Below are 22,162 nucleotides of genomic sequence, written 5' to 3' on the forward strand. Positions count from 1 at the left end.
GCATTAATCATATGTAAATTGCACCCCTCGGTGGCACTAATATTTTAATCAAAGGAGCTTTTAAATAATACTAAGGTAATAGGTCTACCGTAGGCAAGTCTGAACTGGATTTTTCTTTTTTTAAGATGCACAACGAATAATTGATAAGAGTTTTATTCCCCCGTGGCCTGCCCTCTTTCATCCCATCTTGAATACCTAGAGCAAATAATGTCAATAATGTCATCTTTAATAATAGCCTCCTGACAAGAGGCGTCGGCTGAGAAGATGACAGCAGCTTCTTTTCAGGGAGAGAGGCACGTTTTATTTTTAGGAATGAAAGCGGCCATAGAATCATAGAATCATAGAATATCAGGGTTGGAAGGGACCTCAAGAGGTCATCTAGTCCAACCCCCTGCTCAAATCAGGACCAATTCCCAACTAAATCATCCCAGCCAGGGCTTTGTCTTAGGTGGGTGGATTTGTTGTAAAAGCACAAGGGGCCCCGTGAGCCAGGTAAAAACAAGGGGTGAATAGCTGGGCCTATTTGGAGACCCCGGGCTCTGAGGTTCAAAGGGTTTCTGCTGGAGAAAACCAAACCCTAGATCTTGGTGTTCCCAAGCATGGGAAGATTTTGGATCCAGATCTAGAATTCCCTGACCAGGAACGGAACATTGCAGCTCAGTCCCATCTCTATGATCTTCACGAGCAGCTGCTGACCACCGCAATGGGGTTGGTGCTCAATGTGTGGCTCTCCATGGGAGCTTTAGGCCCACGACAGAGACCTGCGGAGGGTACTTCTACACCGCAGATGAAGGTGTGATTGCAGTGAGGGGAGATATACCAGCTTTAGCTAGTGAAGACATGACGGTGCAGAATTCGGCCTAGGCTGCCTGCCCCAGTAAAAGCCTGCTGGGGACACTGGGTACCTAGTTGTGTTGCCAACTTCTACCAAGTCTTCACTGCTATCATTACCTGCACCAACTAGATGCAAGCTAGCCCAGGTCTGCCTTCCCACGCTGCAGTCACACCTTAATTTGCAGTTATGACCTACTCCGAGTGGTAGAAATTAGTGCAGTTGAAGCCAGTGGGGCAGCATCAGTTTGCACCAGAGAACTTGGCCCTCTGGTTGCAAATGGCTCCTGATGAGGATGGAGATTTGGAGAAGTCACGTGGTCACCTTTGAACATGCTGTTGATGTGTCTTTGATCCACTTCCCCCCACCATTGTCATTGTTCAGTCTCTGAGGCTAATATCCAACTGTAGTTATGGCCACATGGATTTGACCAGAGAAAAGAAGTTATAAGAAACGAGGCAACGTTAGTAAGTGGGGTGATTTATTTGGCTGGAACTCTATGGCTAGAGAAAATTGATTTGCACATGAGGAGGGGATCTAGAATGTAGTTCTCTCATCAATTTGTGTGATAGGGCTTGGGGGGTTACACAGATAACTTCCATTGTGGGTAACCTCCCTGCCATATCGGGGGGCAGATGGGGAATAGATTGTTCTAGGATAATTCGCAAATGAACAGAAAGCAGCTGGCTAGCTCTGCCTCTGGTTTTATCAGCATGGTTTGCTTAGTGATTCAAACCTTTGCTTCTCAGGCCGCGGGCCTCAAGAACCATGAGCTGCATGCAGGTGTGGGGAGTGGGTCACGAGCCAGCATCCATTTCTCATCTCAGGTTTTCGGCTAAAACGAGTTTGCCTGGTCACTTTCCAGCCGTGCAGCCTGCGCCTGGCGCCGTTGTCGGTCCAAGTTCCATCTCCTTTGAGGTGCTGTAGAAACCGGAATAAATGATACGAGTGTGGAGCAGAGATGGGGCCGTTGGCAAGCAGCCAGGGGTCATGGTGTGAAATAGGCGGTGGCAAATGGCAAAGGAAGTATCAGTTGAAAACGTTAATGCAGATATTCTAGGCATGGGGATAGGTGGATGCAGATCTATTGATTTCTATCTGCCCGGCTATCTAATTGGATGTCGTAATTCTAGGCATTTATGATTTGTGAACATCGCCATGGTATGCACTGTCACCGGGTCTGAATCCGCCCCGTTCTCGTTCAGCTTCCCTCCGAGAGGTGTGCCATTTCCTAACACTAAAAAAACCACCCTGCTTATACCTTTTCCATGGCAACCCAGATCACAAACAATGGCGCTCACCAGCTTTTAAGAGGTGGAAGCAGAAAACAATGTGTGTGTGTGTGTGTGTGTGAGAGAGAGAGAGAGAGAGAGAGAGAGACGCTATGCACCTGACTTGACACGAAAAGGATTAACAAGCATTGGGAAATGAAAATTACCTTTCAAAGAGAAACTTCAGTTTCCAAATGGCCTCCTTTTTCACTAGCATGCTGGATATGTTGGATAATCCCTAGCAGGCTTGAATCTAATTGCTGACTTAAGTAGCAGAAATAATTGGTGGTCACATTTTATAGGCAATACAGCCCATACGTGACTTTAATATCAAGTATCTTAAAAAACGGGTGGAAACAATAAATGCTATGGGAAGAGCAGCCTGATTGTATGCTAACAGTCCATGCTGAATACTAAAAAAGGAGGCATAAGCCCCTGGAAGGCACCTTAGGACGGAGGCCTCAGACCTTTCTTCCTCACCCGCAGATTTGCCCAGAAGCCAGCAAGTCGGGAGCTGCTATCACTCCACAGGCCGTCCAATTATTAAAAGACAACCTGGTTCTGAAGTCGCATCTGCTCAGCACATGGAAAAGCCCAGTCTGTCCCCAGCACCCCAGGATCTCCTTCCCTGTACTTAAGTTTTCCCCTCTTTATCCTACAAGCATGAACCCCTTGCCTCAGCCCTCTCTCCCCCCTCCCATGGCTTCCTTTGTAAATCCCCAAAGATAGTGGAGGGAAAGAGAAGTGAAGCTGAAAAGCTGGCCCTGTTCATTGGTCTCGAAGGCCCCAGAATCTGTACCTCTGTGCCTCCCTGGTTCTCCATCCTGCTCCAAATCCCGTGTGAAAAGATTTCCATGCCCGTGCTTATCAAATTCTTTGTGTCTCTCGGTTATTGGCTTTGTGACAGGGTGGTTCCTTCAGCATGTGATCGCTTTGCACCCCTGACTCCAGGAGTTTATGCTGGGTTCATGGTCCTGCCTTATTTATCCTGGGCATACACTTTGTATGTACGACAGTCTCCAGAGTGAAACCACTCGTGGTCACCTGTATTTGTGGCCATCCTGTGCCTCAACCCAGCTGCAGCCACACCAGGGAACGTCTCCAATATCATGAGCTTTCCCCTCTCCGATGTGAACTCACTGTGTGTTACGCAGCCTGCTGAGAAAAGGGCTCCTAGCCACGGGCATGAACCACGAGGCTACTTCATGCTGCAATGTAACTGGAAGGGAAGCTGTTCCTCCTGTAACCGAAGGCTGACTTTCAGTGCTGAAGGCCTTCTGGGGCAGCCAGGCCTATGTTACATGGTCGCCTAGTATCATGGGGGGGAAAGGAAGTTCCCGTGGTAGCTGTTAGTGAGTTTCTTCACGTTTGGGATAGACTCAGCAGAGTGCCCGAGGGCTGAGTGGGGCATGGAGACTGGCCTAGTGACTAGAGTCCTAGACTGGGACGCTGGAGAGCTGGGGGACCTATTCCTGGCTCTGCCACTGACCTGGGGCAAGTCACCTCCCCGCTCCATGCCTCAGTTTCCCTATCTATAAAATGGGGGAAATGATACTGGGCTCCTTCTTAAAGTGCTTTGAGATCGACAGAGGCCAGGCATTATGGAAGGGTGGGGTGGGGCTCTTATTTTGGAGGCGAGAATGGTTTCGCGTCAGAAGGCTGAGGTGCATTGCAAAGGCCGTTCGGTGACGCATGTCCTGCCACCGCCCCGTACTGCACCTGTGCTCTGGGCGAAGAGGGGACGGTAGTTTGCCAACCCAGCACATTTGGCCAGCCCTCACTTCACTCTTACTGAATGTCATTGCGTCATTGTACTTCACCGCTGCCTCATTAGAGGGCTTGGTATTGTTAACCCCTGGATTTTTAAGCACACTCATAATTGTAGCTGATCCATGCTCGCCTGCATTCAGTGCAAGGCTGAGTAAATAACTTAGGGCTCAGGGCAGCAGAAGCCACGCTGTGGGGCACGGACTAGCTGTAAGTCTTTGCAGTTCATTCCTTAGAGAGCCTAATTCCGATGCCTGGATTCTTCGCCTCCTCCCTCCACCCTCAGTTATCTGATTCCAAGTTCCAGCCCTGACCTCCCGCACTATTTCTGCCCCAATATTCAGGTGCCTGCAATTTCTGCTATGTAATTCCAGTGGGAGAATCCCTGATCCCACAGGGGTTATGCTGCGAGCGGGGTACCATTAAAAACAGGGGATATGGTTCCCCCCCCCCCCCACTCATCCCTTTGAGGTTCAGCTACTGGCCACGGAGAAAATTGTTGGCAACTTTATGGTGATACCGAGGCAGGGCCAGCCGGGTAAAGGCTGAAAGTAAGGTAGCCCATAGGGAAAAAACGTTAAGAAGCGGCCAGATGAAAAGAAGAGATGTGAGAAGCTTGGGTCACAGAGCTCTTTTCAAGACACAAGGAAATTGCGTTAGGAACAGCTGTGCTCACAGAAAGTCAAGAATTGTTTTGTGACGGCCTTATTATCTCCGATCCCCGGGGAATGGGGCAACACTTCCAGGTGTTGTACAAGCACCTAGGAAGACACAGCCTCTGCCCCAAAGTGCTTGGGCGTTAGCGACAGGCAATGTTTGCGCAGCAGGGGGAGGGCATACAACACAAAGGTAGAGTAAGCAGGAAGATGGCCAGCACGCAATGGGTTAATTCCATATCTTTCCCCGTCTTCATTATATATACACTGTTGCCAACTCACGTGATTTCTTTATTATTATCGGGGATCTTGTGATATTTTTAATTAAGTCCCCAGTGCCCAGAGTTAGGTGATTATTGGAGACTATCAGTTTTCATTTAAAGAATAAAAAAAGTCTCTGGATGTCATTGTTCTGGAGAAAAGGCTGAAAACATGACCCCCTAAAGGTTCGAAAATCAGAGGGCAAATAGCTAGAATCTCAGTTTCATTATTTAAAAAGCAAAAGAAAACCCACTTGTGATTTTTAAGCCAGTCTCGTGATTGTGGAGTGCTTGGGCCTGCCAATGGTGGGCTTGTTTCCCAAATGTTAGTTTGGGGCGGGTCGGTGTTTATGAGAGAGTGGGGGAGAGGTGCTTGGAATGAGGGAGCGAAGTGGGGAAAGGGAAACTGAAGCGAAGTCTTCACTGCAGAGTTACTGCGTTTGTAGATAACGCAAGTTCAGTCCTCTCGGGTTAGTCTAGCTCCCGTGAGCTGCGCAGAGTGACTGGATTACTATGCGGGGGTCGTATTAGCAGCTGATTCAAGCTGTAGCCTGTGCCCTGGCCGGGCCAGCCGACTTGAGCTAAAAGCACCACCGCACTTGAGTGACGGGGGTTTGGGTGTGGACGGGACACAAATTGAGGGCAAGACTGGAGTTATAAGGCAAGTTAACTCAGCAGTGTAGACGAGCCCTGAGGGGGAAGAGACTGTGAACTATTTTGGGGGGGCGGTGGCTGTCTCTCGCTGTGTGTCTGTACAGCACCCAGCTGTCTCTAGGCCCTACAGTAATATAAATAAATAATATGACGAGGAGAGGGGTGAGAACCAGGCTGAGGTGCATGCTGGGCTGGGAAGGTGAGGCCAGGTAGTGGTGGGGCTGCTGGTTTTCAGGTGCTCCAGCCTGTTTGACGTGGGGGAGAACAGGCTGTTTAGTCTTTCTCCCACTCGGTGAAGCAAGCGATGCTAAGCCTCTAACCCAGCCTCCTCACTGGGTTCCTGTTGTTCTGAGTAGCCAGCTCGGCGTCCCTCTCATGAGCTGTTGGGTGAAAGGAAGCCCTCGGGTTGCTTACTCCCCAGTGTAATAAAGCCACGTGAGATCTCTAGTGGGCGGGGCACATGAGGCTATAAACTACGCACATTGCACTGGAAAAACCAGCTGGGGCTTATGTGCTAAGGGCCAGGTCTTGTCTCTGCTAAGTGACCGCATTGCATGTAGCGAGTGATCAGTCATGGGTGGCATGAGGGAAGGAGAAAGGGCACAGGACGAGCTCTCTTCCCGCTCAGCAGAGACGACGTAGTTCAGTGGTGCCGCCTCAGGGCTGTCTGTGGAGCATAGCTCTGCAGGAGATTTGTCCAGTATGCCTGGGGGGTCCTGATCTGATGTAGGGCGGATGTGAAGTGCCCCAGATGGGGATCATAGAATCATAGAATATCAGGGTTGGAAGGGACCTCAGGAGGTTCATCTAGTCCCACCCCCTGCTCAAAGCAGGACCAATCCCCAACTAAATCATCCCAGCCAGGGCTTTGTCAAGCCGGGCCTTAAAAACCTCCAAGGAAGGAGACTCCACCACCTCCCTAGGTAACCCATTCCAGTGCTTCACCACCCTCCTAGTGAAATAGTGTTTCCTAATATCCAACCTGGACCTCCCCCACTGCAACTTGAGACCATTGCTCCTTGTTCTGTCATCTGCCACCACTGAGAACAGCCGAGCTCCATCCTCTTTGGAACTCCCCTTCAGGTAGTTGAAGGATATCGCTACTAGAGAAAGGGCCGTCCCTCTATTTTGTGGTGTACTCGGCCAAGGGTTCTGGTTCTGATCTCCGTCCAGCTCTGAGCGCAGAGTGGGGGGTGCTGGGCTGGACTGGCTCCTCCAGTTATTGGCATGCATGCAGTAGCTTGTTCCTCCTGCGTGTGATGTACGGAGGGATAGGAAATGCAAATTCCAGCTTTGTGTCTGCAGAGCCGGCAGCTCCCGTCTGCTGGTCCCATCCTCATTCTCTGGCACATACTGCGTGGGAGGGTGACAAGGGGCGTCTGAGGCTGCTGGGACAGTTACCAAGGTGGGGCGACAGAAGGAAAACGAGTCCCAAGTGTGATTTGGGGTAGCGATCAAACACCACAGTGACGGTATGTCTGGGCGAGGAGAGAGAGGGCATGTCCCAGTCTGCAAAGGAGAGGGGTCGCTGACCTTCTGTGTTGGGAGTGGGAGGGGCTGTGGGGAGAGCTGCTCCCCCCAGAGGTTGATCTAAACCTGATGTAGCAACCAGGTTCCAATGGAGCCTACAATTGTCTGTAGAAAACTTACTTGCTTTGTGCAGTGTCTGGAGCATGATGAAGCCCCGTGCTTCTCCCCCGACAGCCCCCCATGTGCGCACGCAAGTGGCACATTGCCCCAGACGCTTCACCCCACTGCTGTGGCGTCGGCTGCCAAAGTTGGGTCTGTTTGGGACACGGCGGGCTTTGCAGGATTCGAGAGGAGCCCAGGCCCTTGTGCTGAAAGGAGGCAGGGAGTCCTGGGAGTTTGCAAAGGGAACCCAGAGCCTCAGATATGGGGGGGAAAGTGGGTCACTTGGACCCTCAAACAGTAGAAGCAAATGTGCCGTCAGGATGGGCATTGAATGCCACCAAGTGACATTTCATCAGCTTGCCGTATGGTGTAAGGGTTGTCAGACAGCATTGGTCCAGTTAGTCCAGCAGGCAGCCATTGGCTGTGGCTTCAGAAGGCGGTGGGAATAAAGTATCTGGCCAGATATGCAGTGCTGAAGGCAGGAGAAAAATGCCCTCCCAACCCTTGGTTGAATGCAGGGGGAAGAATTTTTGTGTCTATTCATGTGGATACCAGTCATGGGGCCAGATTCCCACAGGTGCCGATTGGTACCTATTGGGGTTTACAGAACCATCTAAGCAGGTTAGGTGCTTAATTCCTATTGATTTTGAGGTGAGTTAGGTACCTAACCTGCTTTAGATGGTATTATAGACACCTATCTGCATCTGTAGGCCCCTAAACGCCTTTGGAAATTTGGCCCCCAGTCACATTGATGGAATTGCTGATGCCTTTTCATCTGGGGCGATTGCTTTTGTAAGACTATTCTCGGGAAAATAATCCTGCGAGTTTTCCTTTGATTGCACGTTAGGGGAAGGTTTGTGCGGCCATCCTGAAATCTCCGAGTTCCTGTTTATCACAGCCGGCCATCGGATCAGGATCTGGAAACAGCATGGTGACTCAGGTGGCCTGCGTTGCAGTCCTCGATGAGCCTGGGGCCAGGGGATTTTGACACCACCTCTGGGAGTTAGGCACCCGTTTCCATTGGATTTCAGTGAGAATTGTGTGCCCTGCTCCTTAAAGCCCCTTTGAAAACCACAGCCTGAGTGCCTAAGTAATCCTTGTCTAATAACAGCTCCTCTAGTGACCTGCTGCACTGGGCTACGTCATGGTAGTATGGCACAATAAAAGGTAGACTCTTGGGGAAATGTTCCTGGTTAATGGAATGCCAAAATAACAGAAGCATATTTACAGCTGGATTTTTGTAGCCTGAGGGCCTGATTCTCTCTTGATGGTGTAAATCAGGAATAACATACACAGGAGTAACTTCAAGTAACGCTGAAGTCGGTAGAGTTAGGCCGCTGTGAAAGGAGACGGAGACCCATGGGTGGTGGGTCTCCTGTTAGGTGTAGAGCTTGAGAAGAGGATCTGAGTATTAAGCAATTTCCATTGACCCAGGCTGAAAAGTTAAAGGGAGAAAGGCAGTGAGGAGATGAGAATTTCATTTCGGTCCAACAAGGAGATAGATAGCTACGACGTCCCAGGATCTGCTGCTCTCCACCAACTCTGATCATGTGTCCTTGCCGGATTGCTCTGCCGTAATCCCAAGGATGATCTTATCAGATATCCCTCATTTCACTTAGCCTTTGAAATATCCTGTTGATATAACGTTTGATGAGCTTTTCTCCCTCCTCCTCTCCTGCATGCCTTTTAGTGCTCATCTCTGATCCCATTGCCGATTTCACAGAGAGAAAGAACAAAGGGAAACAGATTTTTTTTTTTTAACATGCATTGAGGCAAATTCTGCCCTGTTTTATGACTGAAGCAGGTAGAGTTGTATGGGGAGGAAATCAGCACCAAGTCCAGCCCATGGTGTTTTGTACATTTACTCCTTGCTCATAGGAATTGACAAACCCAGTGTCCCGTCTCTGACAGTGGCCAGTGTCAGCAGGTGCAGAGGAAGGTGTAAAAACCTCATCATTAGAAATTGTCTCAAGCCCCGAAGCACGAGGATAATATCCCTTCCAAAATTTTTGTTGCCATGAATTTTGATAACGCTGGATGTGCTTGATATCCAGACAAATACCCCTCTTAAAAACTTGTTATGTTCTCTGAAGCTGCAGATGTGTCGGTGTGTGTGTATTTATAACTACACAGCTGTCAGATTCATGGTTCCCTTGTGTTAGCTGGTGCCCTCTGATCCCTAATCACGTAGCAAAATACACATTGCAAACTGGATCTTTTCAGTAGAGTGTAAAATAATCCAGGCTTTTTCTATTGCCAGATTAGCTTTATTTTAAGTGTTTGGAGGCTGAGGGTTGGCTTCCTAAATCTCTCTGATAATACAGCATTACCAACCTCAAGGATTCAGAAATCACAAGTGATTTAAATAATCATATGATTGCAGAAAAAAGAGGTTCTTTTTCATTATTTCAGTTTTTTGAGCCCTTAGGGGTCATCTTTTCAAGCTCTTCTCAGCAGCCAGGAGGACTAGAAACATCCTTTATTCTTTTGTAGATGAAAGGTGAGATTCTTCACAAAATTCCCTGCCTCCAGAAGCTGTAGCTTTAAGGAAAACACTCGCTGTAACAGAACGCATGAAAAATGCAGTTTGGGGAGGACTGAAACTATTCACGAATTTGGGTCGAATCTGGTGAATCATTTCAGCCACACACAAAAAAGAAGAAAAACCTGAAAACAAACATTTCAAAAAGGGTTGAAACGGTTGGTTTAGACTTTTGTTTCGAATGACATTTTCAAAACGAAATGGTGGCTTGAAATGACAGTGTTAGAACAAAATGTTGATTTGAACATATATTGCAAATGTGATGTTCGACCCCAATGAATATATAATTTCTGTTCACAAGAAAACAGATTTTTCTGGTTTGGCTGAAAATCAGTGATTCACTCAGCTCTGGTGGCCAGCAGCAGCTGCTCCAGAGGAAGGAGTAAGAACCTCACAGTAGGCACAAGTGGGGTAATCTGCTCATAATGAAATATACTTCCTAGCCCCCATTGGGTAGGGGTTAATTTATGCCCTGAAGCATGAGGGTTTATATCCATTTCAAAACACTTGTTATTAAAAAAAATAGCATTATTGTGAGTCTGAATTTTCTTGTTATTTACATAAACTTCGTGTCCTTTTTTGAATCCTCTTAAACTCTTAGGCTATGTCTACACTGCAATAAAAAACCCACAATACCGAGTCTCAGAGCTCAGGTCAATTGAGTGGGACTCGCAGGGGTCAGGCTGCAGGGCTCAAAATAGTAGTGTTGACGCTCGGGCTGGAGCCCGATCCCTGGGACCCGTCCCCCTCGCTCCTGCCCACGCCTGAATATTTACATCACAATTTTGAGCCCTGTGAGCCCGAGTCAGCTGACCTGGGCCAACTGCGGCTGTGCCGTGGGTCTTTTATCTCTGTGTAGACATATCCTTAGCATCAGTGATAATTTGTTAGCAATGAGTTTGCGGCTGATCCGTGTTTTTCTTAAACTGGGCCTGGAACCGTGGGACCCATTTTTAATAAGTCAGGGTGGGTCACTTATTCACCTAATACATGTACTTCCTTTCGTCTTAGCTGTTCTGAGTGCCTGTGGGCCCCACCCCATTTTTCCTAAGACTCCGCCCCCCTCCAAAGTTCCCCCAGGCGGGGAGGGGCTCAGATCTGGGTGGCTTGATCCAAGCCCATGTCTGATCAACATCGCGCAAGTCAGCTGTGAATATCACACACGGATGCATTGTATTAATTTCGCCAAGGGCGTCAGCATAGCCCAGTCGCTGGCCAGCGTTAAATGAAGTCTGGGGTTGGGTATACAGAGAGTACCGTGGCAAAAACACCATTAAACATCCTTTGAGCCTTTTATTAAAGATACAGAAAAGAAGGGGAAACAGTTAAAGCATTTGAAATGTAAAGTAGAGAGGTAGGCTTCCCTTTTTAACAGCATTTCTTGTTCCCTTTCCCTGTAGCTAGAGAGAGTTTGAAAAGGAACCCCACTCCCCTTTTTGACACACTCTTCGATGGTATCAAAGATAGTAACAACTGTACTTTGGGGGCAAAGAGAAATTGGTTGAGATGGGCTGGAGCTGCTGTTAAATTCAGTTTTTGAAGGAAAAGCTCCCTTGTTTGACAGTGTCCAGATGGTAAGGACGGTCATCCCAGGTGGTGGTTGGAATTCAGCTGAAACCAGTAGGGAAAAGCAATGTCATCTGGCTCCCACTCTCTGGCCCGGTCTGGCTCCCACTCTCTGACCCTGATCTCTCAGGATCAGGGTGAAAAAGGCCTGAGGTGCCAAGAAACAGTGGGGGTGGAGCCGTGATGCTGCAGCAGTCTCTGTCTTTTCTTCCCAAGAGTTCCCCCCCGCCCACCAAAAAAGTCTCTTTCCCACAAAGGGAATGGTGGGTGGAATAGCCCATCCCCTGATAATTTTGTCCACCAATTAGGTCTAATATCCAACCCACCCGTTTTGGGTTCATTAACTTCCAGCTCCATGTCATCTGTTTTTAAGAAGCATCGTTTCAACAGTCCTTGGATTGTATCAACGTGGCCTTTTTGGTTTAGACTAAAATAATTTCCCTCTCTGGTTCTCTTGCACCTATTTAGAATATGCTTTATTATATGTTACTGTGATAAATTTTTACAGATGAACTCACAATTAGGGTAGATTGGTAGGCCCAGTTACCACAACAGACCCTCCTTGGAGCCTCCTTCCTTAGAAAGGGCACCAGTGCCCAGCCAGCTAATGACTGGATGTTTCTATAGAAGAGGATGGAAGAACAAAAGCAGGATTTCAATGGTGCTTACAAATAACTTCAGACAAAACCATTAACTTTTCACACCAGCTTAGGATCTTAAAGGGGCGTGAGATAAAAAAGCCTGTGAGCGGAGTGTGTGGAGTTCATTATAATTATGGGCATGTTTGAATCTGTACGGTTATAATCGGTGGTGGTTTTGCATGGAATTAAATCTTTTGATATTAAATGTTCTCTATTAGCCAGCACGCAAGACATATCAGCTGCGAGATGCATCAGCTTGAGTGATTCAGGCTCTGAATAGGACAGCTGGTTCTCTGGTGATTAGGGTGACCTCTGAGCATTTAATGTTGACCCTCAAAACATCTCACTCCCCCCTCAGATACATTTCCTCCAGATCTTGCAGTGTTGGTGGAGAAGAGACAGTCCTTGGTTGTAATGAATGTTAAAAGGACGCTGTATCAAGGCTGCTGGACACGGTCAGATCTTTTGGTTCTCTCTGGCTCTCATACTTCCAAGGGGACTAACATGGCCAATGCTGACTTTTGTCACCATCGGGGCCTCCCTAAGTCCAGGCCTGGAGTGAGTCCACGTGGAAGGGACGGCTGATTGCACTCTAGGACCTGCATGTCCTTTCATTGCATACAGATACATGCAGGCCATCCGATAGGTGTTATGGAGTTGTGACCCTTGCAAAATACTTCAAAAACTATGGCACTTCCCTTTGACCAGCCCAGTAGCCACTCTGACATTGGAGAACTTCCGAGGGAGGGAACAGAATGAAAGGGTGCCGTCACTTCTGACAAATATCAGAATGCAGCAACTGATTTAGTAACACTGGCCATCAGGCGCACATCACTCCATTAATCTCTTTGCTTCACGAGCTACCCTCCGAACACAGAGTCAGATTCGGGGCCCTTTGTTGCATTGGCTCAGAGTTCTGGACCTCACTGCTTTCTCAGCAAAGAGCTAAAGCTCACTGGTTCAACTCAGCTTTCCCGTGATAGGGCAGTGATGGGAGGGGAAGGCAAATAGGGAGTGATGGGAGGGAGAGGCATGTTCCAAATCCAACTGAAGGTGACGCAGAAGTTTTTTTCACCCTACCTATAGTTGTGGGGGACGTCAGAGATTTTGCGTCTCCATCGTGACAACTGCAAAGTTTTGACTAGTGGATCACCTCTTGGCGATGGACAGTCTGACTGAATTCAAGCTGCCTCCTCCTGGAGAGCATTGGGTATCTCTCACTCCATCTTCATGAATAGGACTCCTCAGATCCATGGCTACAGTATCCGAGAGGCTCTGGGGATCTTTTGGCTAAGTCTGACTAGGTTTCGTTGACGGAGTTTTGGGATGTACCTGTCTGATGGACCTTTGTAAACGCCACTGGGGAGAGCTTGGTTCTGATACTGGTGAGGCTATTTAATGCTTCTCTTTTTTAAGGCAAGATGCCACTTATCCCATAAGCGGTTAGTCTTGACACTAACCAATATTCACCATGTCTTGAACCTCCCTCTGTGGGGAAGGTTATTGAGAAGATCAATAGTAGCAGGTCTACACTAGCATCCTCGAAATTTTCCCAGTTTCCTTGTAAATCTGGTCTCTCTCTAGCATGGAGACCGCACCGGACTTTTGGTTCCCCTGTCAGTCAACAAAGATCAGCCATCTATGTTCATTTGCTCAGACAGTTCAGTAGTTCTTGATATGCTTGACCATGAGGACATAAGTGGATGGGATTGCTTTCGAGTAGAATCTGCTCATGCCTCTCAGCACCCCTGAGAGGGAATCACTGATCTTCTCTGAGGGCTCTCTTGTGGGGTTCCCTCACCCATCCCGTGTGATGGGTGCCAGGCTGCTGGGGAAGACTGATGGTTAGCTATTTGGGCTGCAGCAGCATCTGTTTGCTGATGACCCTCAGCTCCCTTTGTCATAGAAGCTGGATTCTACACTCTACTTGCTTTACCCAGAGCCCTTTGATGAACATAGGGTGAACTGAGCTTGATCCAGACAACAGAGGTGATACTGGAAGGAAGGGGGCAAATGTCTGGAGGTATTGAGAGGCTGGGAGTGATCTCTCTGTGAAGAGGGGCATAACAGGCCTTAGTCTTAGCAGATTGCAATCCTGAGGTCTTATTGGAGCCATTCGTGCTCTTGGTCTCCAAAGGTGCCTCATAATACTGTCATCTTCAGCTGATCCGGAAGCTGCTTGGCCCTTCCTCTCTGAAGTGGCCCGTACCGCAATTATCCACTTCCAGGCTGGCCTGCTGAAATGAGCTTTCTTGGGGTTACCTTTGAAAGCCTATTTCACCTAAGGCCCAGTTCAGCAAGGTGCCAAGTCCCTTCAAAATCCCATCGATTTCAATGAGCGTGATGGGTACTCAGCATCTTGCAGGATCAAGCCCCTGGTAGAGAATGCAGCTGCCTGGTTATTAAATGAGCCAGGACAACGCGAGCATAAAATGCCTGTGCTCTGTGTTCTGCACTGGCTTCCTAGTGACCTTCCGGGGCAATTCAAGTGGTCTTGTCTACACAGTGGCTCTGGTCCCTGATAGCTGCCAGACTCCTTTATACCCCACTGAGGCAGTAACAGACTACTAGACTGCTCTTGCTGTCTTCCCGGATAGCTGAACCCCAGAAGGCAGGCCCCAGGGCCTTCTCAGAGGGGAACCCTTACTTGGAACTCTCCAAAGCTTGAGTCTGGTTCCCTTTAGGAAGCTGTGCAAGATACATCAGTAAGTGTCATTGCAGTTGACAAGGAATGGTAGCTGGAGCGAGGCTCAGCCTTGTTTGCAGTTAAGCAGTTTGAAGCTTGTCTCTTTAATGTTCATAACCAAACAGCATACGGTAAGGAGTTACAGTAACTCCTTGCTTAACGTTGTAGCTCTGTTCCTGAAAAATGGGACTTTAAGCGAAACGATGTTAAGCGAATCCAATTTCCCCATAAGAATTAATGTAAATGAGAGGGTTAGGTTCCAGGGAATTTTTTTTTCACCAGACTCTACACACACACACACACACACACACACACACACACACACACAGTATAAGTTTTAAACAAACAAATAATACTGGTACACAGTGATGATGCTTGTGAAGCTTGGTCGAGGCGGAGGAGTCAGAGGGTGGGATATTTCCCAGGAAATGCCTTACTGCTAAATGATGAACTAGCACTCGGCTGAGCCCTCAAGGGTTAATTCTCACACTCTACAAGGCAGCAGGAATGGAGGGAGGGGAAACAGCATCGCAGACAGAGACACACACCGTGTGTGAGAGAGAGAGATGCACATTTCCCCTTTAAGTACGCTGACCCTACTCTTAAGTACACTGTCGTGTTAATTAGATCAGCTTGCTGAGACAGCAGCTGCTGCCACAAGCTCCCTCTGTCCTGAGCCCTGTCATGTGCCCCCCCTGCTCTATGGAAGATGGGGTAAGCAGGGTGCAGGAGCAGGGGGAGGGGGACACCCTGACATTAGCCCCCTTTTTCCTCTCTCCCCCGCACAGCAAGCAGGAGTCTCGGGGAGCAGCTCTAAGGCAGAGGGCAGGAGTAGCACATGGCAGTGGGGCGAGGGACAGCTGCAATTGCTAGCCTGCTGGGCAGCTGCTGCACAGGGAACTTAGGGGAGCGGGGAGCTGATAGGGGGCTGCTGGTCCACCCTGGTTCCAAGCCCCCACCAGCTAGCTGCAACGGGCTGCTCTTCCTGCAAGCAGTGGACAAAGCAGGCGGCTGCCAAACAACGTTAGAAGGGAGCATTACACAACTTTAAACAACCATGTTCCCCAATTGATCAGCAACGTAACAACAACGTTAACCAGGACAACTTTAAGTGAGGAGATACTGTATGTCCATGAATAGATGCATACATATGAGCAAAGATAGCACCAGTAATTATACTAAGAAATACAGGTGCTACCAACCCGCATGCTTTAGGGCATAATCCAATCACCAGGTGGGGTCAGGAGGAAATTTCCCCTTCCCGGGAAAGCATTGCAAAATTAAGCATATCACTGTGAGTTTGTGCCTTCCATCAAACACATGGATTTGGGTGTTACTAATAAACTAGACAGTATGGGTCCCATTGGTCTGATCTAATCATTGGTCTGGGTAGGTCTGTGTCAGTAAGCCTTTTCTAAGCTCAAATGAACAGTTTTTTACTTATATGGGGTTTGTTTCTCATGAAAAGAGTGAGTCTGGTCTAAAATACAGTCAAACCCTGGCACATGGGCTCAGTCCTCTGTGTTTTACTGGCAATTTAGGGCGTACCAGAAGCAGCCGAATGATAACTGACTTGAATGGGATTTCTCCATTTCTGCACCAAAGTTTTGCCTTAACTAGAAGTGACACAGAGAGCAGGGCCTCTGTCTCAAGCTGTTACATCTCCGCTGGCAGCGCTGGAGGTTGATAGGAGAGAAATCACGGCTCTCGCTCTGTCAGGTAATCTCTTCTGGCCTGCTTAAGGAAGGGGGGAAGAGCTCAAATGCTTGTGCATCACTGAGTCATCTTGCACCACTTGGAATGACGTTGTCATGGAAATGTCATAAGCAAATTCACATCCACCTTGAGGGTGTCCGACCTCTTTGCAATTGCACAGCCATTTTCACTGGTGTGTGTGTGTGTGTGTGCATGTACACACACACACGCACACACTCTCACTCGCCACAGAACTGCATGAAATAGTTCTGATGCTGGATATGACTCACCCTAGAACTGCATGACATTGTCCTGGTGCTGAATATAGCGAGCGATGGCTGTAAGTCCAGGGGAGTACTCACCAAGGACGTGGGGCTAAGGTTATTTGACTTCCTGGAGTTTACACGGAGGATGATGTTGGCCCAAGGCGTAGAGGCCTAGAACAGGGGTCGGCAGCCTTTCAGAAATGGTGTGCCAAGTCTTCATTTATTCACTCTAATTTAAGGTTTCGCGTGCCAGTCATACATTTTAACGTTTTTAGAAGGTCTCTTTCTATAAGTCTACAATGTATAACTAAACTATTGTTGTGTGTAAAGTAAATAAGGTTTTTAAAATGTTGAAGAAGCTTCATTTAAGATTAAATGAAAAGGCAGAGCCCCCTGGACTGGTGGCCAGGACCCGAGCAGTGTGAGTGCCACTGAAAATCAGCTCGCGTGCCGTTTGGGGTTTTTTCCTTTTAGAATCAATGGACTGACCCAGTGGGAGTGGGGAAGGTTGACCGTAGACAGTTGAGTTGGAACCACGTGGTGTTTGCTCGCTGCTATAGCATCAGGAGCTGGCTATGACAGTCACCCCCGGGCAGAGGGTCGGCACACAGCCCGTGGACTCCTGATGGGATCCCAAAGCTTGGTGCACATCTACATTGCAATTTTACAGCCGCATAAGCCAGAGTCGGCCGACATGGGCCAGCCGCGGCTGTTTAATTGCAGTGTAGACATACCGCTCAGGCCATTGTAAACCCTTTATTGAGAGCTGGAGTGATACTCGGGTCATTTGCTGGCTTTCTGCTCACGGTGATTTTGCCCTCGGTGAATAGAATGGATGGAAGTTGCGTAGTCCAGTCAATGGCATAGCAAGCTGGGGAGATGTGGACTGTTTAGCACAGTGGATCGGTAATGGGCTATGGAGAAGAGCAGCGTGTAAATTACCAGGTTGGGTTTGTCTGGGTTTTGGCTCATGTTGCTTCTCTCACCCCTTGAGCAAAGTTGAATCTTGAACTCCCTGTGATGGAGGCAAAACTCGCACTGAAAGGGGCAAATTTTGTTAATAACAATCTCTAGCTCTTCTCATCAGTGCAGCTCAAAGTGCTTTATACGGGAGGCCAGGATCACTGTCCCCATTTTACAGAGGGGAAAACTGAGGCACAGAGACTGAGGCCCCCAGCAGGCCAGTGACAGAGTCTCAGTCTAGTGCAGTATCCACTATGCCACACTGCCTCCCCAAAGCAATTGAACAGATCCCAGGGGCTCACAAGAATTGGTTTCACCCAGTGGCTCCACTAATGGTTCTGCTACAGGTATCGAATATTTATCAAATGTCCACTTAACAAAGATTAAACAGCCACAGCTCTGACCTGTTTGTCTTAATGGGACAAACACAGGCAACGAGCAATACAAGAGGAAGGGAAGAGGGTGAGAGTGAATAAAGATCACGAGAATTGTACTAAGTTTCATAGGAGACTCGGGACCAGTTGTGCAAAGGTGCATTTGGAACGCTTTGAAAACAGACCAGCTTCTAGGCGGGTGACACCTGGGAACTAGATAGTTCTTAGAAGCCGGGAGATGGGTGCGGTAGAGGGTGCTAACCCAGGGGTGGCTTCAGTCTCAGGGCTTTCCTCCGGGTGAGTCAGCCATTGTCAGTGGAGATGTGGGTAGGGTGGGAGCAAATGTCCAGAGAGTCAGTGAGGAAACCGTAAGGGTGGTGGCTGGGTGGGCGACCAGTGACCAGGAGAGATGTTGGCTTGAGGTGCTTCCTCATGGAAGGGTGGTTGCAGGAGTGTAAGGCAACTCGGAGGAGACCGAGTCTCCTGGCGAATGAGGGGGAGAGAGGTCTGAGGAGGTGAGTAAGGGGCCTACAGGGCTTCGGAGCAGTGGGTTGATGGAGGATGGGTATAGCTGGATGGGATGGTGGATCGTGAGGAGACACTGGCCCAGATTTTCTGAAATAGGAGCCTAAAGTTAGGTTGCAAAGTTTATGTTCAGGCACCTCCGGGTGGGGTTTTCAAAGTGATATAGGAGCGCAAGTCCCATTGAAAGTGAATCTCATTGAGAGTCAGTGGCGCTTATGCTCCTAAATCACTTAGGCTCTTGACATGCCCGTATCATATGGGAAAGGCATCTGCAATCTCTCAGCACTGCAATCGCCCAGTCATGTGGGCTGGGGCTGTGTTCGTGTTCACCCTTTCCTCTCCCCATCGAGCAAGTCTTTGCCGGGGAGTGCATGGGGCTGGGAGAAGCCTGGAGCCCATAACCCACCCACAGCGCCGCGTCTAATTTCACTCTCGGCTCTGTCTCCCCAGCAATACTTCATCCTCCTGATCATCACGGACGGCGTCATCAGCGACATGGACGAGACGAGACACGCCGTGGTGCAGGCCTCCAAGCTGCCCATGTCCATCATCATCGTGGGGGTGGGCAACGCGGACTTTGCAGCCATGGAGTTCCTGGATGGGGATAACCGCGTGCTCCGGTCGTACACCGGCGAGGAAGCCATGCGGGACATTGTGCAGTTTGTTCCCTTCCGCGAGTTCCGCAGCGTAAGTGCAGGAGGTCTTTGCTGTGCCTGCCAGACCCAGTCCGTTTCCAGTAGGGTGTAAGTCAGCCACAGAGACCCATCCCAGGGGGAACCTGCCCCAGAGCTGGCGTGCTCTGTTTATTTCCCTAGTTAAAGAGGAGGGGAGAGGCTCATACGTTTAATGCTGTAGAGCATTCTAGGTACTTAGGCTGTGTGGTGCAGCTGGTAGCACGCCCAGCTCAGAGTCCGAGGCCTCCTGCTAGACTGGGAGTCCTACGCAGTTCTCACGTGGTGCATCGCTGCCGATGAGACGTTGGGGACGTTACTGGCATTTTCCAGACTGCCAGCAAAATCAAAGCGCAGATAAGCGTGAGTCTGGGCAGCAAGGCTTGCCACTTGCATCTGTTTTGCAGGCCGGAGCAAAGAGAGCGTAAGTGACGCTGCCCAAGCTCACAAAGCAGGTTGGTGGCAGCGCTGGGGTTATAACCCGGAATCCCTGACTCCCAGACCTGGGTCATAACCACTAGGCAATTCTGCCTCCTCTGCATGGAGGCTTTTCAGACTCCGTAGGGGCTAACGTGAAGTTCCTGCTGTCCAGCGAGCAATCCCGTACAATAGCGCTGTGAGGATAGTCCCAGGGTCTGGGCCACCATCCCTTCTCCCTTCAGAGCAGCTGCTGCTGTCCGAGGCTGTGTGAGAGCTATTAGCGAGTGTGTACTGCCCACGCAGTCACTGCAGGGTAACCGTCTGACTCAACTCTCTAAGTGCTGTGGGATGCCGGGAGAAAGAGAGGCAGGATACCAAGGCACATTCTCTAACGTATCAGCCCCGCTGGCCTCCATTGTAGTGGGGAGTGGGCGTGATCTAAAGCCACCGTGGCAACAGTTACCTTCTCTACCAGCACCTGGGCTTGCATGAAAACCTGGTAACCGTAGGTGGGCCTACACCCACCCTGGTAATTGTACATGGGCCTTAATACCAGCCCAGGGACCCGCTGGGGCAGCTGCTGGGCACAAGAAATCATTGGGCCTGTTTGTTCTTTTTTTATACAGGCACCTAAAGAAACTTTGGCCAAAGCGGTGTTGGCAGAACTCCCCCAGCAAGTCGTTCAGTATTTCAAGCATCAAAATCTGCCTCCCCTCAGCTCGGAGCCAGCGTAGCGCTGGGAGCCTCGGTGTTGTCTGCATGTTGCCGGTTTCCGGAGGGTGCATGTTTCACATGCTTTTAAACCTTTGTACTCTTTTAATTTAATTAGTTTATTTTATTAAAAACTCTCCAACCCGGAGAAGCAGCTGCATTGGCGTCGTACGTTCCCGGGCCAGGGTAACAGTCCTGGGCAGAACGGAGACCTCTCCTGCCTCCCTCCAGTCACTTTTAAGTATTGAAGGTACTTTGTATAATTTCAGTGGAATGGGTTGAAAATTTTTACAGATCAGAACTTGCTTTTTTTCCAAACAACGAAATGCTTAATATATTACCGCCCATTCCTGTGTATAGATCACGTATCTGTGCTGTACCCATAACCCTCTCATGCTCTATGGTCATTTTTATACTGTGTACATGTTATATTTGTTATACTCAGGTTAATAAAGAAACTCAGATATTTAAAAGCCAGGCCTGGGTCTGTTGTTTGGGTCCAATGCAGAAAGGCCTCGTAGCTCCCTGTTCAGCATTTAATGCTGGCTTCCTTGCTCTGCTGGGGTAATCGTGCGAACATCTTACTCCTCCTTGGCATAGGTGCCAACTTTCTCCGGCGCCGGTGGGTGCCCCCACCCCTGGCCCCACCCTTTTCCCCTCCCCGACCCCACCCTTGCCCTGCCCCCTTCCAACCCCATCCCCAAAGTCCCCGCCCTAACTCCTCCCCCTCCCTGCCCCTATTGGATCCCTTCCGCAAATCCCTGCCCCAGCCCCGCCTCTTCCCCCAGCTCGCCGCGTATTCCCCCCGCTCCCTCCCTGCCCTGTGAATCAGCTGTTTCGTGACGCAAGTGCTGGGAGGGAGGGGGGAGAAGCAAGATGCGGCAGCACGCTCGCGGAGGAGGTGGAGGCGAGCTGGAGCAGGGGGAGCGGAGCGGGGAGCAGCACCCACCAATTTTTTTCCATGCGTGCTCCAACCCCAGAGCACCCACAGAGTCGGCGTCTATGCTCCTTGGGCAAGAACGTTCCCTGGTTGGGTCTCACCCTTGCCTGTATCTTAAATGGTTGACTGGGGCCCTGATTCAGCAAAGCACAAAAGCAAGCGCTTACGTCCCTTTGACTTCAGTGGCTCTGAAGCATGTGATTAAAATGAAGCCCAAGTGTGGAGGTGTTTTGCTGAATACGGGTGGACTTGAGCAGACGCTTAATTTTAATCACGTGATTAACTTCGTGGCTGGGTCTTCTGTCTGACCTAGATTGATGCTTAAGGGGGCCCCATCTTTTGTTTGGACAGCACCAAGCACAACGGGGTCCCTGACTAGAATAATAATAGTGATAGTGTCGGAGCGTCGTGCACACATTTCATGTATCAACCCTCCCAACACCCCTGCGAGGTAAGACAGCGTTGTAAAGAGGGGAAACTGAGGCACGTCACGGTGAAGTGATTTTCCCCATGGTCAGCCAGGGAGTCTGTGGAAGAGCCAGGAAGTTGCCCCTAGATCTTCTGAGTCTCAGTCCAGTGCCTTAACCACATGGCCGTCCTACCTCTACGTATTTGCTCTAGCATGTAGACATTGAAATACAGTAAGAAAGAGAGGTATAAGTACTCTAAACAAAAGTGACCTCCGCTCTTGCCTTCTAAGGGTGCAGCCATTGGCCTTGTATTGTTTTTCCCTTCATCTCTTTTGTCCCTGAGGGACGGATGTTTTGAGCAGGGCCCGCCTGGCTGTGGAATCCCTTCCTGCCAGGCCCGAGGATGTGTCCGACCGCTTTCAGAGCGCAGTGCAAAACCCATTGGCTGTGCAGGTCGCCCCGACTGACTACAGCAGAACAGCCCACCCCTGTTTCTCATGGAGCTGTCCAGAATTCCTCACCGGAAGTAATAGCGGCTGAAACCCAGAACGGCCGTGCAAGGTGGCCTTTATGGACACATCCTGCTGGTGCGTAATGCCCCAGTCTCCCTGCCATGGGTATGGCAGCGACACAGATAGATCCGTCTAGTTCAACTGCTAGAAGTCTGACCTTGGAAACCA

General features: G+C 49.4%; 1 protein-coding gene and 1 non-coding gene across 3 annotated transcripts in view; both read left to right on the top strand.

The window, feature by feature from the left end:
• The window catches only part of CPNE2 (copine 2), a 173,743-nt gene extending 153,134 nt beyond the window's left edge, over nt 1-20,609 (top strand). The window contains exons 14-15 of one of the 2 annotated variants that reach the window (XR_008447130.1): nt 18,781-19,017; nt 20,048-20,139. Coding sequence is in view for 1 of the 2 variants with exons in the window: in XM_054049166.1 (XP_053905141.1) it covers nt 18,781-19,017; nt 20,048-20,155 (345 nt within the window). In the remaining variant the exon portion in view is untranslated. Of the gene's footprint in view, nt 1-18,780; nt 19,018-20,047 lie in introns of both variants that reach the window. The other variant, XM_054049166.1, reaches the window with a different exon arrangement.
• LOC128849085 (small nucleolar RNA SNORA57) lies at nt 6,653-6,794 on the top strand. Its single transcript, XR_008447163.1, has one exon. It is a non-coding gene; the product is annotated as a small nucleolar RNA SNORA57 (small nucleolar RNA).
• Nucleotides 20,610-22,162: the final 1,553 nt, after the last annotated feature.

Source organism: Malaclemys terrapin, chromosome 14 (assembly GCF_027887155.1).
Source record: "Malaclemys terrapin pileata isolate rMalTer1 chromosome 14, rMalTer1.hap1, whole genome shotgun sequence".
Taxonomy (NCBI): Eukaryota; Metazoa; Chordata; order Testudines; family Emydidae; genus Malaclemys; species Malaclemys terrapin.